General features: G+C 37.5%; 1 protein-coding gene across 1 annotated transcript in view; it reads left to right on the top strand.

Moving 5' to 3' along the window:
• The first annotated feature begins 883 nt into the window (after positions 1-883).
• LMBRD1 (LMBR1 domain containing 1) overlaps positions 884-15,389 on the top strand; it is a 102,681-nt gene continuing 88,175 nt past the window's right edge. The window contains exons 1-2 of the mRNA XM_045843262.1: positions 884-1,077; positions 7,460-7,636. Coding sequence (XP_045699218.1) covers positions 1,003-1,077; positions 7,460-7,636 — 252 coding nt within the window. The 5' untranslated portion in view covers positions 884-1,002. The remainder of the gene's footprint in view (positions 1,078-7,459; positions 7,637-15,389) is intronic.

Below are 15,389 nucleotides of genomic sequence, written 5' to 3'. Positions count from 1 at the left end.
TCCTCCTCATTTTGTCCTAGCAGGGAGACAGCTTCACTCTTTCCCTACTACAGGATTCCAGCCTGACATATATCCTAGGTAGGGGATAACTAATCAACACATAATAAATTGTAAAGAGATGGTGGGATTCACTTATGAAGTTGTGTTTTGATTACAGTTATGTTTGTTCAATTCAGTGGTTAAATATGTATCCACACGCTAGTGGACCCACTCAGGAGTGCCATCCCAGGAACTATTTCCTTCTGCTTCATTATGGACCTATGACAGTATGTATTTGTTTTGATTGCACAAGAACCTGCAATTTATTATATGTTTACAAATTCAAATACCTTTGGGGTATGAAGTCACCATGGAAATTCACAGACATGTATTGCTCTAGAAAGGCCAAAACATCACATGATAATTTAGCGTCCAGCAAAGCAGTTTTTCAGGCCAGGCGACAATGCCAGTAAAATAGAAAGTCAATTGGGTTGTCGGTATGATAATTTTTTTCTTCAGAGTCAGCTATTCCTGTAACCTGGTGAGGAGTTCTGCTAATCATACCATTCTGCCCTGGACAACTAGAAACAAACTTCCTTTTGCTAGGAAGTGGAAACACCTAAAGTTGGATCTCCAGCTACATCTGGTCCAACCCTTGTGCCGTTTCCTGGCTTTTCCAGCCCATCGCCTTAGGCCGAATCAAATAGTATTTCAAAAGGTTGCGCGTTGCTTTGAGACACATCCTCACTTAGAGGATCGCATCACTTCGAAAGCTGCCAGCGCGGTGACGTCATAGCGTCCCCGGCGCGCACCGCCCCAGAGCGGTCCTCGCTGCTTTGCCTCCAGTCCAGCCAATCGCCAGGGGACGCTCTTGGGCTGGGTCTCCTTGGCAACCACTTGCTCCACCCACTCCGTCCCTTTAACCTTTAGGGTGTGCGGGCGCCGCGTTCATCTCACTCTTTTCCCTTTCCCCCTCCCCTTTCCCCACCCCCTTGGCTGGCCGCTTCAGGGCCGGAAGTGAAGATGGCGGCGGACGCTGCTGGCGCGGCTTCGGCGGAGCTGGTGACCGGCTGGTGCATTTTCGGCCTCTTATTACTGGTATGGGAGGCGCTTGGAGTTTTCCCAGTGTTCAGAATGGTCGGAGAGGGGGAGGGGTCGGCCCTGCTGCTGGCCTCTCCTGGAGCGGTAGACCCTCCTCGCCCCGCCCCGCTTTTAGCTTAGACTGTGTGTGTGTGTGTGTGTGTGTGTACATTGGGAGGGGGGCGGCTCTGGGCGCTTGGGACTGGGCCCGCGCTGGAGGCTAGGGAACACGGCACTGATTTGCGGCAGCTTGTGCTGTCTTTTTCCTGATGATGTCTAATATTGCAGGTTTCCGTTCTCGAAACTCTTGCCCTCGTCCTCGACTTGGGTCTGGCGGCAGGTGTAGTTTGGGGATTGAGAAGACCCTTGGGGTCGAGAAGGGTGTAGTGGCCTGTGCAACTGTGTACGATGGGAGCACAAGCTCGTGGGGCAGCAGTGCCTGATCTTTGCCAGTCCTGTGGGCGTTAGCGTTTTTAACTCAGAACGGGGCCTCTCAGCTTCTCTTTGCTCTTGGGGTTATTCAGTCTCCAACTTTCTCAGCCCATTGCGTGCTTCTGCCTTGGTGATGTGAGTTGTTCCTTCTGACTTTTAGGTTTCACATTCATTTCCAGTTTATTGATAGGTGTAGAAGTGTGTGGGGCAAGCTGTAGCCCTCTGTTACTGCCCGTATCAGTGTACTATCCCCTGTCTGACCTCAGTTGCATTCTTTCCCAGCCACCTTATTCCTGCTTATCCCAAGAGCAAAACGTAGACCCTAATGGCCCAGATGACCTAGTGTTTACTTTTCTACTTGTATTATTAAAGCCCTAGGGCCATTTTATTTGGGAGTTCAATTGTCTTTCTACCCTTCCTCATTCCCACTGTTTACTCATTGTCTTCACTCGTTCCTATTGTCGCTTTCTGTCCCAAAGTGTTTTAAACACTTCTCTTTATGAAACAAATAAAAAAAAAAACCAAAAAAATCTTGAACTTCATTTCAGGAAATTGACTTGTTTAATTTTACTTCTTAGATGCCACACAGTGTCTACAACCTGTGTAATATGTTTTGCTAGTAAATGCTGCAACTCTACCAGAAACTCTATCAAAAAAATTAAAAAAGTGAAAACTTAAGGCTTCTCTCGCTATTTGCTTTTACAGAAAATAATACTGCCTTTACACCGGAACATGCTTTACTCCTTTTGGTGGACAAAATGGAAACCTTAAAGCTCGGCTGTGATCTCCAAAACCCATCCAGTCCTATACTTGGAGAGTTCACTAGCTTTTCCACACCACTATATTCAGTTGTTTAAGAAGAAAACCAAGCATGTAACCAGTATTAAATTCTAGTGGGAATATCTTGGCAGTTATCAGTTAATAAACATTTCACATGTAGCAGCTGTGAGGTAAGTTATAGGAGGATGCAAACAAACAAAATGTGATCTTTATGAGGACCTGAAGATAGGAAAACAAAAATTCTCGAAATAGGTACTTTAAGTACTGAAAATCAAAGTATGATTTTATAAAATAGGACTTCAAGTAATAGAGAACAATATTGGAAGAAAGTGCAGTTGAGGTACACTTTGGATAGATGAAGATGCGAAGGTATTTAAGTTAGTGATTTTTACAGCAGAAACAAAATAAAATGAGACACGAATTGAGTTTTAAACTAGATGTGGAAGTAGAAAAAAATTAGTAATAGGGGCCATTGTTTAATTTTCTGTAGGTCTCTTTAGTTCTTGGCTTATTGGAAGAGAGCTGGATTCTTGTTTGTTTTATTTTTTAATCTTCATTATATGTTTTCCCATTACTATTTAGTCCCCTTATAACCCCCCTCCCCCCAGCAATCACTACACTGTTGTCCATGTCTGTGAGTCCTTTTTCCTCAATCCCTCCACCCCTTAATTGCACCCTCTATTGCTAGCTGTTCATCTGAGTCCGTCTCTGGGAGCTGGATTTTCATGTCTGCTTTTGCATTCAGTCTTTTGAGATATGTTATTTTAGTTGAATTGTATGAAGAAAATTCAGTTTTAGTGAAATGTAGTTGGAAGCAGAAGAGTATTTTTTAGATAATTATGAATGTTGTTCTTTAATACGACACCAAAACTCAACGATGGAAGCTTTTTAAAGTTAGGTGCATTATGGAATCTGAAATCCTATCGATGATCTTTTCATTTTGTTTCATTAAGATCCATTGGTCCATGTTGTACATTGAATGGGTTTTTTCATCGTGCATGGTTTTATAACGTGATGCATTTGGTCACTTAGAAAACACTGGTTCATTAAGTTATGCAAATGTTCCAATATGGATATATTTCATTATACATTTGGTTGGCCAAAAAGTCTTTTTTTCCTGTATGATGGCTCTAGTAGTGCTTAATTGTCTTTAACTTAATTCAAAACAATTTTGTTAGATTATATTATGACAGTTGTCATATCAGTGTACATTTAAAAAACTTAGAAAAATTGGTGAATTTTTGTGTAGCCATTTTAATATTGAAGATGGAAGAAAATACGCAACAATTTTGGCTCATTATGCTTTATTATTTCAAGAAAGGTAAAAATGCAACTGAAATGCAAAAAAAGATCTGTGCAGTGTATGGAGAAGGTAGTGTGACTCATTGAATGGGTCAAAAGTGGTTTGCAAAATTTCTTGGTACTATTGACATTTTGGCCAAATAATTCTTTGTTTTGGGGCTCTCTTATGCATTGGAAGATGTTTAGCAGCACCCCTGGCCTCTGCCCACTAGAAGCCAATAGTGGGAGATAGCAGACATACTCAAAATATCCAAATCGGTAAAGCTATTGTTGAAAATGAAAAATGTGTTTTATTTTTATGGAAAAGACTAAGTGGACCTTTTGGCCAATCCAATAATATCAAAACTCCACATTCATTAATATTGTCAGAAGAAGTCCCAGAAATAAGTATTGAGAAACAGTCAAGTTCAGTTTTGGTCATAAGTTTTCCAAAATTCTAATTTTCATTCGAAAGCTTGAATTTTATCATTGTCAATAAAGACAGTCAGTTGTTTTTCTTGAAGCGATAGGTTCCCTTTCTTCATTTCCACAAAATCTGCCAAATATCCATGTTTGAATAACCATAGTTAGTCAGTTGTGTTTTCAAGTAAAAATGATGTTCCTTGCAGAGTGCTAAGCTTGGCTTCCAGCTCTTTAGTATTGAGGTACCCACCTTTCCTGGAGACAGCCATTAATTACACCTTGGTTCACAGCAGAACTTAAATACATACTTCACATTTCCCCCCACAGAATATTAAAAAGACTTAAGGGTTGAAGTTTAAAGTTAGTTTTTATTGCTTCGTTTTGCATAGTCTTAAATTTAGTTGCCTTTGTTTTTCTTCTGTGAGTGTGTGATGGTGAAGAATTTAACTACTGGCACAGTTTGGTGCCATTATCTGAACTCATGATCAATTTGCAGAGTTCCTTAGCACTCTGCAAGGAACTCATGGTTTTATCCACCATGGCTTATGCACCATGAGTGCAAATATCCACATAGCACAAAAAGCAAATGACATTTTAGTGTTGTTAGGAGAATTATTTTTAAATTGCAAATTCTCAGGGTTTTGGAATTGCCAGGGGTCTAGGAACTTAACACCTCAAGAACTGCTGCCAGTCATCTACTAAAGAATCAGAACACTTGGATTGATGACCTTTGCAATCTTGGGCAAGCAGAATGGACTTCAGTTTCTTCAGCCACACAAGGAGTTATTAGATCTGGTTCCTCCAAGCTGATAATCTATCTGTGTTTGCTGTGTCAAATCTAAACCCTCTACCTTGTCTCCCCAAGATCCTCAATAATTTGGCTTAGATCACCTTTCAGATTACATTTTACATTATGATACAAGACAGTCTCCATTTCTGTAAAGCAGGTTTACTCTTGTTATTCAAAAGTGAGGGCATCACTTGGGAACTTGTTAGAAATAAAACATAAGACCCCAGTCCTACTGTATCCGAATCTGCAGTTTAACAAGATCCCAGGCAGGATGTGTGCTTGTTAGTGTAACAAACACATATTCTCATTCCCACCTCTGCCCCAGTGGTTTCAACCTTGACTACTCATTTAAACTCTTTAAAAACACGTTAGGAGTTTTAAAAAATCCTAAAGCCCAGACCATCTAAATCAGAATGTCTTAGGAGGAACTGGGGACTGCTCTAAACCTTTCCTTATAATTGTTAGCAAATTATATGTTAGCTTCTTTTATGAATTGCTCTAAGACATTATTTTATGTGACACTTAATAAGTAATTGTTGCTGTTTGTTAACCAGTTACAATGGCCAGGAACTGTGCTAAAATCTTTACACCTCATTTAATTCTTTTAACGTGCTGTGAAAGTATTCTTATTCCTATTTTATAGATGGTTTATTTTAGCTTTATTTTGGTTTATTTTATAATATAGTAACTCCTGAGAGGTCTGCCCTGCATAAACAAAAAGCTCTTTGGGGTTCCCAATTTTAAAATTGTAAATGGATCCTGAGAGGAAAATGTTCTGGAACTTCTGGGTTTCTATATTCAGCATTTCGTCTGGGTTTCTCTTTCAATTGAAATGTAGCTGGTTTTGACAAACTATGGCCTCTGCAGTAATAACTATCACTTCAAATTTTGTAAAAGTATGGATCTGCTTGAAAACCAACCAAAACTTTATTGAATATTTTGTGTTAGGTGCTGCTAAGGATAGAAAGATGGGGCCTAGCTTCTATGACTCAAAAACAAACAAAATCAAAACAACTTGAGAAATGTTTTAGACATGTGTGAATGTGTTTAAAAATAAACCATTAAAATATTAATGTATAACATTTTACAAAAAATAATCCCTCCTAAAAAATTAGTAAATAGTTAAAACACAAGTTGAACCTAGGTATTTTTTTCCCTTCCAATATCCAGGTTCTAAAGTCTCCCTTCTCACTTTATTTTTTTCTGCTGTTCTGACTCCAGCTGAAATGTTAGTAATATTTTATTACTTATATTAAGAATTACATGCATAATGTAATATATTAGGAATTGCATGCATAATGCTTAGTGAGAGAATCCAGACTCAAAAGATGACATACTATATAGTGCATTATGATATTGTAGAAAAAGCAGAAGTGATAGGAACAGGTAACAGATAGTGCTTGTCAAGAGATGGAGATTGAAGAGAGGGGTCAACTCTAATGCAGCAAAGGGGATTTTTCCCTTGATGGAAGTATTGTATCTTGACCCGGGGTAGGAGAATTTGGAAGCTGTGAAACTAGTTAGGTGGGATAACTGGGATACTCAGAAAGGAAGTAAGAGTTGAATCTGTTGAAAGGAGTGAAAGGATAAAATAATGACTTTGTTCCAGAGTTCTTACAGACTTTCTTAAGAGTGGTTTTCAAGTTTGGCTCAGATTGGAATCCTCGAGCATTTAGAACCTGGAGGATCCTCACGTTCTAATTGAATTGTTCTGGGGCAAGAGCATAAAGGTATTTAAAAAGTGCCCAGGTGATTCTATCACACAACCAGGGTTGAGAATCACTGAATCAGTATCTATCTGCAATCCCCTATTGCCAAGTAGAGTAGAGGTTCTCAAAATGTCATCCCTGGATGAGCAGCAGCCTCACCTGGGAGGTTGTCACACAAGTAGATTTTCTGGCTCTACTTCAGACCTCTTGAATCTGAAAATCTGAGGGTAGAGCCCAGCAGTCTGTGCTTTTAGTCAGTATTCCAGGTGATTCTGATGTTACCTGAAGTTAGAGAATCGGGAGACTGAAGTCCTCCTATACTCTGTTAATTAGTAGAAAGGCATTGGTAACTATTAAGAGCACCTCTCTGAGTGTTTTTTTCCCCCACACCGGAAAGGTCCTTGCATTGCACATGTATCTATTTTCAGTGAGCACTTTTTTTTTGTATGTAATGCCCTTTAAAGTTTGAATTATAATGTTTCAGTTGCATAGTGATTATTGGCAATTAGTCTTCAGCTGAATGGGACTCTTGAACTGTCATAATGGGACAGAAGTTAATTTCAATTCAAGTTATATTCAATGATGCTTCAGTTTGACAGAAGATCTAGTTATGTCTCCTTGAGATTGGAGAGCTCTATAGGGACAAAGTATTCAAAGCTAGTTATAACTATGACATTGTGTAAAACCATTAATTGTTGCACTGTGTTCTGTGAAGATATAAGTAACTGAGTACTGTTACTGTTAACTTTTACTTGTTTGTGTGTGTGTGTGTGCACATAAGTGGGGTGGTTCTGCATTCATGAGGTAGGCTTTGATAATTATCAATCTTATTTTATAAGGGCTGGTGGACCTTTTTCACACATCTCAAAGAGACTTTATTTGATGTAAAGTCTCCCATTGGGAACTTTCAAACTCTCAACTTTCAAAATCAGCTTTAGAGAATACATAGGGCAATAACAAAGCATTTCTTTTTGTTCTGTTTCAGGCTATTTTGGCATTCTGCTGGATCTATGTTCGTAAATACCAAAGTCATCGGGAAAGTGAAGTTGTCTCCACCATAACAGCAATTTTTTCTCTGGCAATTGCACTTATCACATCAGCACTTCTACCAGTGGATATATTTTTGGTGTCGTACATGAAAAATCAAAATGGTACATTTAAGGTAACTCCAATTTTATTCCTTTCACATCCTTGGCAGTGAAGTGTTTACATATAGCAGTACAGTGCACATTGTGCTTTCTGGCTGTCTCGGAATAAATGAGAATGGAGATGCAGCGTGGGGCTGTGAATATGACAACTGAAATGGAAGATTAGACTATCGAGTGCCGTAGAACTAAGAATTTGAGAACCTTCAAATGTGAAGAATGCCTTTTGTTAACCTGAAAATTTATTAATTGTAAGAGGTTTTATTTCGGTGCCTCTCATAGCTTGAAGTTTATTTGACTTGGTTTGCATTAATGCACTAAATTAATAATTTGAAGGGCTTTTGTTAGTGGCATATCAGCATTGTAATCCTTACTTCATATTGAATACTTTGAGTCAGTATGGTATACTGAAAAGACCTCTAGGCTGTGAATGCCAAAGCCTGAGTTTTAGTCTTGGCTCTTGACTGTCTGGCATGTGTCTTTGGCCAAATCAATTAACTTTTCTGTACTGTAAGTTCTCCTTTTTTGGCAGAGGGGGTTCTCATTTTTTAAATGAAGAGTTTTGGACTGGAAGATTTCTTAGTTCCCCTTTTAGTTATGTAAATTACTTTAAGTTTCTTATTAGTATAAGATTCTATGAGGTGGGACTGTGATTTATTTATTGTTGTATGTCCAGTGTCTAACACACATGTAGGTACTTAAATATTTGAATGAAATATTATTTCAATTATCTCAGTAAAGCATGGATCCAAAATAAGTTCCTGAATTCAGCCAACTGGGCTTAAATAATTTGAAACTGTTTTGTGGTTATGTTTATACATATTCTGATTTTTGTGAAAATTACAGTTATTTTCTGTAGGTCTTCATTTGGCAAGTATTTAATTGAGCACTTAGTATGTACCTAATACTGTACAAAGAAATATCTGTTGAGTAATTTACTGTGTGTCAGATCCTGTTCTAAATGGTTTACATATATTAACTGCCTTTACTCTCCCAAGCAACCCTGTGAGGTAAATAGTATTATCCATGTTTTTATGGGCAAGAAACCAAGGTTTGGAGAGGTGAAATTACCTATCTACAGCTTATAAGTGTTGCAGCTAGGATTTGAAGCTCTGCAGTCTGGCTCCAGAGCTCTTTGCTCACTAGGATCCTTATCTGTATCTACAGCTTAGTATTGTCCCTTGTCCCTTAGTATTGTCCCTTAAAGAAGCAAAAGTATTACCTATAAAAACTTAAAGCACTTGTTTTATTAAATGTCCCCTAAGATAAGAAAATGCATAACTGTAGTCAAAGTTCTTATTTTATATAGTTTTTAATTTTTTTTTAAGATTTTATTTATTTATTTTTAGAGAGAGGGGAAGGGAGGGAGAGAAACATCAATGTGTGGTTGCCTCTTACTTGGCCCCCATGGGGGACCTGGCCTGCAACCCAGGCATGTGCCCTAACTGGGAATCAAACTGGTGACCTTTTGGTTTGCAGCCTGCACTTAATCCCTTGAACTACACCAGCCAGGTATTTTATATTTTTTAAGTCTAAATGTGGCACTAATGCCCTGGCTAGTGTGGCTCAGTTGGTTGGAGCCTCCCATAACTGAAGGGTTGTGGGTTTGGTTCCTAGTCAGGGTGCATGCCTGAGATCTGCAGTCTAGGCAGGGGTATGAGAGGCAACCAATCGATGCTTCCGTCTCTCATCAGTGTTTCTTTTTTTCCCTTCCTCTCTCCTTTTCTCTCTCTCTAAAAGCAATGAAAAAATGTCCTGTGGTGAGGATAAAAAAAAGAGAGAGAGAAATGTGGCAGCAATACTTAAAAGGGAAAAATTCCATGTTAATGTTTTTTTCTCCATTTATAAAAACATTTTAATTATTAAGGGATTATTTATTCAGCAATTGTATGTTCTCTTTTTTCTACTTTTCATTTACTAGTTGTCATTTACTATTTAGTTTGTTTTTAGCCAGCTGAGAGCTTAGATAATGTATGCCTTTTACCCCAATACTTTAATACCTTTCTTTTTGATATTTTAAAACATCCTTTTTTTTTTTTGGAGTGGGGTGTTAGTGAAATTCACAAGTTTTCATTTGAAGCTGGCCTATGCTAACTCTCAGAGGTAGAACTGAAAAGACTTTTCAGTAACTTTTTCTTGATATACTATAGAATGTATTTCTCTGAAAGGTTATTGATGAATTCATGTGAGTTGCTTAGTGAAAGACAAGTGCAAGTATTTGAGAGCTAGTCCTTCAGTTTTGATGCCACAATTGTAAGTTTAGAGTAAAAGTATGCCATAATGGCTTTAATGTATCTGTCCCTTACTAGTTAGGGTAAATGTACGTGACATTGTTTTTCATGGTGCATCATGTTGTATTCTAATTTTTACAATGTGCATGTCTTTATCCCTAAATGGATGTATGTATTCTCTTTCTCCATTTCCACCTCAAATATTGAAGCCTCCAAACTGTTTATGGACTTGCTTATAAAGGATAATTATTTTGAAAAGCCAGATGTCAGTGATAGCTAACATTTGGCCGAGGAACAGAGAAGGTGCCCAGGATTTTCTGTCTGTAGGCAGTTCACAGTATTTTCTGTTATGTTAGGTACTTACCTTTCTAGCTGTCTCTCCTCCTTTTGGCAGGACTGTGTTGTAATAATGTTTGAGTTGTTTCCTTTGACTTTTTTCAACACATGGCACTATGAATAATTTTAGCCAAATAATTTTTTTGTTTCTAGTTTTTCTGTGTGTGTGTGTGTGTGTGTGTGTGTGAAGTAATTAACTTCATGGAAAAGAACCAACTTTAAAAACTAGAAGTCTCTAGTCTTCTAAAGTATGTATTACAGTGTCTTGCATAGTTGGCCAATAACTTTGGATAACTTTGTGTATAACTTTAGATATACACAAAGTATACTAACCAAAAAATCAGAAATTGACAGTAATGTGAACAAATATTCTTTATTGTATTTTTTTTAAAGAGATTTTATGTATTTGTTTTTAGAGAGAGGGGAAGGGAGAGAGAAAGAGAGGTAGAGAAACATCAATTGGTGGCCTGTCACATGTGCCCCAACAGAACTGAACATGACTGGGAATTGAAGCAGTGACCTTTTGCTTTGTGAGATGATGCCCAGCGAACTGAGACACACTGGTCAGGGCAAATATTCTTTATTTTATTTTATACAGTGTGTAAAATTAAAATTGGTAGTTAAAATATGGCATCAAAACATTTAATGTTTTTATAGCTAAAATGTTCGTTTCTTACTCTCTTGCCCGAATGATTAATCTCTTCATGACCTGTTGTTAGTAAATATCTGGATTGCACCCTTTCCTAGTGCTTCAGTCCTCCTCTCAAATGGTGGTAGTTGTATCCTGAGCACTTTTTACTTTTCATTGCATCTAAATACATTCATTCACTTAATATTTATTAAGTATGTAATATGTACCTGATAAATGTGAATATTGGAGAATAACAATGAAAACAAATGAGGCTGCTGCTCTCATGGAGCTTACTATCTATAAAATCAGACCAAGAGCAAACAGCAAAACAAACTAACCACATAGTGCTAAATTCAATGAGGAAATATAGTAGATTGATGCGAGAATATAATTAGTTGTGGGTAATTTGGATAGGATCAAAGGCCAAATTGCTGAGGTAGGCCAGACTGCTGAGGTTCCTGGAGATGTAAATGAGGAGAAGCCAGGCAGGTGAAGAGCTAGAGTGAGTGCCTTTAGGGAGAAGGTATCAACAGATATAGAACCTTTTTGGCAGGGATGTGTTTGGCCTATTTGACTAAAGTGTGATGTTCGGGGTTGTGCTTTGGTACTAGCTGAGATCAATGGGAAGGTGGGGACCAGAGTATTTATGATTTTTAAGTCACGTAATGAATTTAGGTTTTCTTCTAACTGCAATGTGAAATTAATGAAGGAAAAAAAAAGATGAAGGTGAATTGGATTTCAGTGGTGCTAGTAGAGAAAAATGATTAAAATTGGTATATATTTTGGAGATAGAACTGCTTGGATTTGTTGATGGATTTGATATGGAGGGTGAAGGAAAAACAAAATTGAAGCACTGATGCCTAGGTTTTGGTACTCTTTAAAGAAATAAGGCCCTAGCTGGGTGGCTCAGTTGGTTGGAGCATCACCCCATACACCAAAAGGCAGTGGGTTCGGTTCCCAGTCAGGGCACACACCTATCCTGTAGGTTCAATCTCCGGTTAGGGCACATACTAAAGTTGCAGTTTTGAGCCTTGGTCAGAGCACATTCAGGAGGCAACCAATCAATGTTTCTCTCTAACATCAGCATTTCTTTCTCTCTTCTCCTTCCTCTCTCCCTAAAATCAATAAACATATCCTTGAGTGAAGATTAAAAAAATAAAAATAAAAAAGTAAAATAAAATAAATAGGGAAACCAGGAGGAATAATAGCCTATATATACACATGGACCACTGAGGAATGTATTAAAAGAGTTGTATTTTGGGTAAGTTACCTTCAAAATTCCTGTTACATACATTCAAGTGGAGGTGTCAGGTTGGGAGTTGAAGCTTCAGGGAGACTTTAGGGTTGGAGAGAAGTATTTGGAAGTCATCAGCATATGGATGTTCTTTAGAGCTATGGACTGACTAGTAACTGAGGAGACTGAGCACTCAGAGAAGGTATTGGACCATGGATCAGAGTGCTCATTATGTACAGGCCAGCTGCAGGGGAAAGGCTGTAGTCTAATAATTAGGAAGATAAACAGAGGAGGGAGGCATATGACAGTCAGGAGGAGGTTGTGTTTCCCTCCTGATAGCTTTTTCGAATGATGAGAGAATGATAGTTTTTTCCAATGGTGTTGAGAAGTGAAGCAAGAGAGGTAGAAAAGTGACTGTTGGCTTTGGTCAGTGGTAACGAAAGAGCAGGAAGAGCAATTTCAGTGAGGCAGTGGGGTGGTCAGGTTGGAGTGGGTTAAATGTGGACAGGGAGTGAGGAAGTTAGTGATAGGGAATGCTGATAATTTTTTGATGAGTTTTGTCTCCTAGTGGAGTGGAGAGTTGGGTCAGTAAGTGTTTTTATTTGTGGTAGTTGAGTGTGGATCTCTTTGTTGTTTAATGGAAATTACTAGAATTTGTGTACTTAAGTATTCAATAGAGTTGGAGAAATTTTTGAGAGCAGAGAGAGGTTATTACTGCAGGTGCAGTGTCCTTGAGAAGGCAAAGGTGTCTCACAGTGAAAGGACTGGCTATAAATAGTATGGGCACCCAGCAGAAGGAAAAGCTAACATTTGAGTACAGGTGAATTCTAGACTTTAGGTTTGGTAGTAAGTTGACTAAGCTTTTTTCTTTTGACGTCATATTATTTTAGATATCTCTAAGTCAGTGGTTTTTAACCATTGACATTTTGTGCTGGTTAATTCTTTGTTGTGGGGGACTATTCTGTGCGTTCCAAGTGTTTAGCAGATTCTTGCTTCTATCCACTACATGCCAGTAGCATACTGACCTCCCACAACCCCATGTCTCCAAGCCTTGCCAGATGCTCCGTGGGGGACAGACAAAATCACGGCTGAGTGAGAATACTTCTGAGGTGAGGTTATCAGGTAAAATTGAGGAGAGTCAAATGTACAATAGTTTTGAGTTGAGCTGAGTGTTTCAGAACATCACCTGAAGAATGGGAAAGGGAATTTTATATATGTGACCCATTATATCATTTTTTTTTCTGTGGAATTTATACCCTTTTTCTTTCTTTTGGAATGTTCTTTAATCTCTATTTAGTATGAATTCTTAATTGTCTACATTCCTTTGGGTCTTAAACAACTCTGAAGTTCTTTTTGGTCTCTACTCTGGGAGGCAGTAGTTTATAAAAGTATCAAGGGCATAGTGGTTCTCAAAATGTAGAAGGAGGAAGGTTTCATAAACTAAGCTCTTTTGACAGTACATCAGATACCTTGGAGGCAAGACAGTGTATAAAAGTCAAATACACTAAAAGTTCTTGAGTGATGTTGTGTACTTTACACATATTTTTAGCTTTAAAATAGTAACAGTAATATTCTCTTATTGGCACAAGATTTTTATAAACAAAAGAGCATTGCAGGGTAAAAGACACTAAATTTGAATGAATCTTTGGCTTTAAATTACACTCAATCTCTCTACATTTAATTTTTTTTCTGATGTTAGGGTCTTGTTCAATTTCAAAATTTAACTTTTAACAGATTCTCAATGGGTACATTAACACCTCATGGAGTTGTCTTGGAAATTGCTAGGGAGTTTGCATAGGGATGTAATTATCTTGTTTCAAAAAATCGTCAAGTTTCAGAAATCTCTTTAAATCTCTTTTGATATATAAACAGTCACTAAAGAAACACAGCTGTTAGGAGCTGAAGCTTTGTTTATGTACATATTCATTTAGATACTTGAATCATGGATGAAAAAATTTCCAATCATTGGATAGAATTCTCTCCAGTACTTTTCCATTCCAATGTGGCAAGCACTACCTACACTTTCTTTCCATTTTTCCATATATGGGTGTTTCTTGCAGTACGTTTTTTAGACAAATACTGCATGTGTTAAAACTATTGGTTGCAACTTTTTGTTTCCTCCCACTCACACTAACATCATGGCTGTCCATCTACACCATTTTCTATAGATTTTATTGTTTTCAATGTTTATGTGATATCCCATGTTCATGACTGTACAGTAATACATTTTACCATTTTCCTCCAGGCAGTTGTTTTACAGTTAATTGCTATTGGAAAGGTACTATTTTTATTGTGCATTGTATGTCAAGGTTTTGCATTTGTGGTGCTAAATTTGGATTTTCTACATTTTTGGTTTTTTAGGTGTTTATCAGTAAGAAATCCACAGATGTTCTTTGTTGAAGTATTCATAGGTTAAAAAGCAAAAAAAAAAAAAAAAAGAAGAAGAAAAGAAGAAACCTAAATTATTTTAGGAGAATTAAATATGGATACCCTTCCTTAAGAGTCCTTGTAGGGGGATGTTTGTTGATACTGACTTCACCTCTTAAAGTATAAAGAAAAAAACTGAGCTGCATGTACTAATTTGAGCCTTGCTACTTAATAGCAATGACCAGTCACTTAAACTCTCCAGGTTTAATTTTTTATATGCATAAAATTTAGGATATTCAATGAGAGGACTTGCATACCTCAATCCAGATTCATTAATGTACAGATTTTTTATTTGAAAAGATTAATTTGAATGAATTTTCTAAGTTAAACTACTAAATTTAGATTACTAATTTAAAAAACATTTGTATGGAATGAATTTAAAGAAGCTTAGATTGACTATTCTTTTAGGTATTTTTAAAAAATATGTATTATGCTCAAATATTGTCTTTCTAAAATACAAATCATGTTTGTCACTCTGCATAAAAATTCATCACAATTTTCCCATACCTTTAGGAGAAAACCCAAAGTGCTTAGCATGATTCACTTGTCCTTTAAACCTGTGTCCATCCCCTCCTCTTTCACTCTTCCTGCTTTCTTACCTTTTCAAAAACTCTGGTGAATCCGTGTTTACCTTTTTGCAGTTTTCTTCAAACTCTCCTTGTATGTTCTCTTCTTTCTTCCCTCCTTCCTAGTGTTTTGTTTTCTTTGTTCCTGAGAATGACCTCTCTTCCTTCAGGTCTCAGTTTGGGGTTATTTTGGGATGCCATCCCTGATCTTCAGTCTGAGTTAGGTGCTTCCTGTTTATATTTGTTTCCCTAGAACTATGTTATCTTATCTTAGAGTGTTACTTCTTGAAGACACAGACCATACCTGTTTGAGTTGATACATTTATATAAGTGATACTGAGTTAT

The sequence above is a fragment of the Phyllostomus hastatus genome, unplaced genomic scaffold (genome assembly GCF_019186645.2).
Source record: "Phyllostomus hastatus isolate PE091 unplaced genomic scaffold, TTU_PhHast_1.1 phas_contig_40, whole genome shotgun sequence".
Taxonomy (NCBI): domain Eukaryota; kingdom Metazoa; phylum Chordata; class Mammalia; order Chiroptera; family Phyllostomidae; genus Phyllostomus; species Phyllostomus hastatus.
Note: the sequence above shows the minus strand (reverse complement) of the source record. Positions and strands in the feature narration are given on the sequence as shown.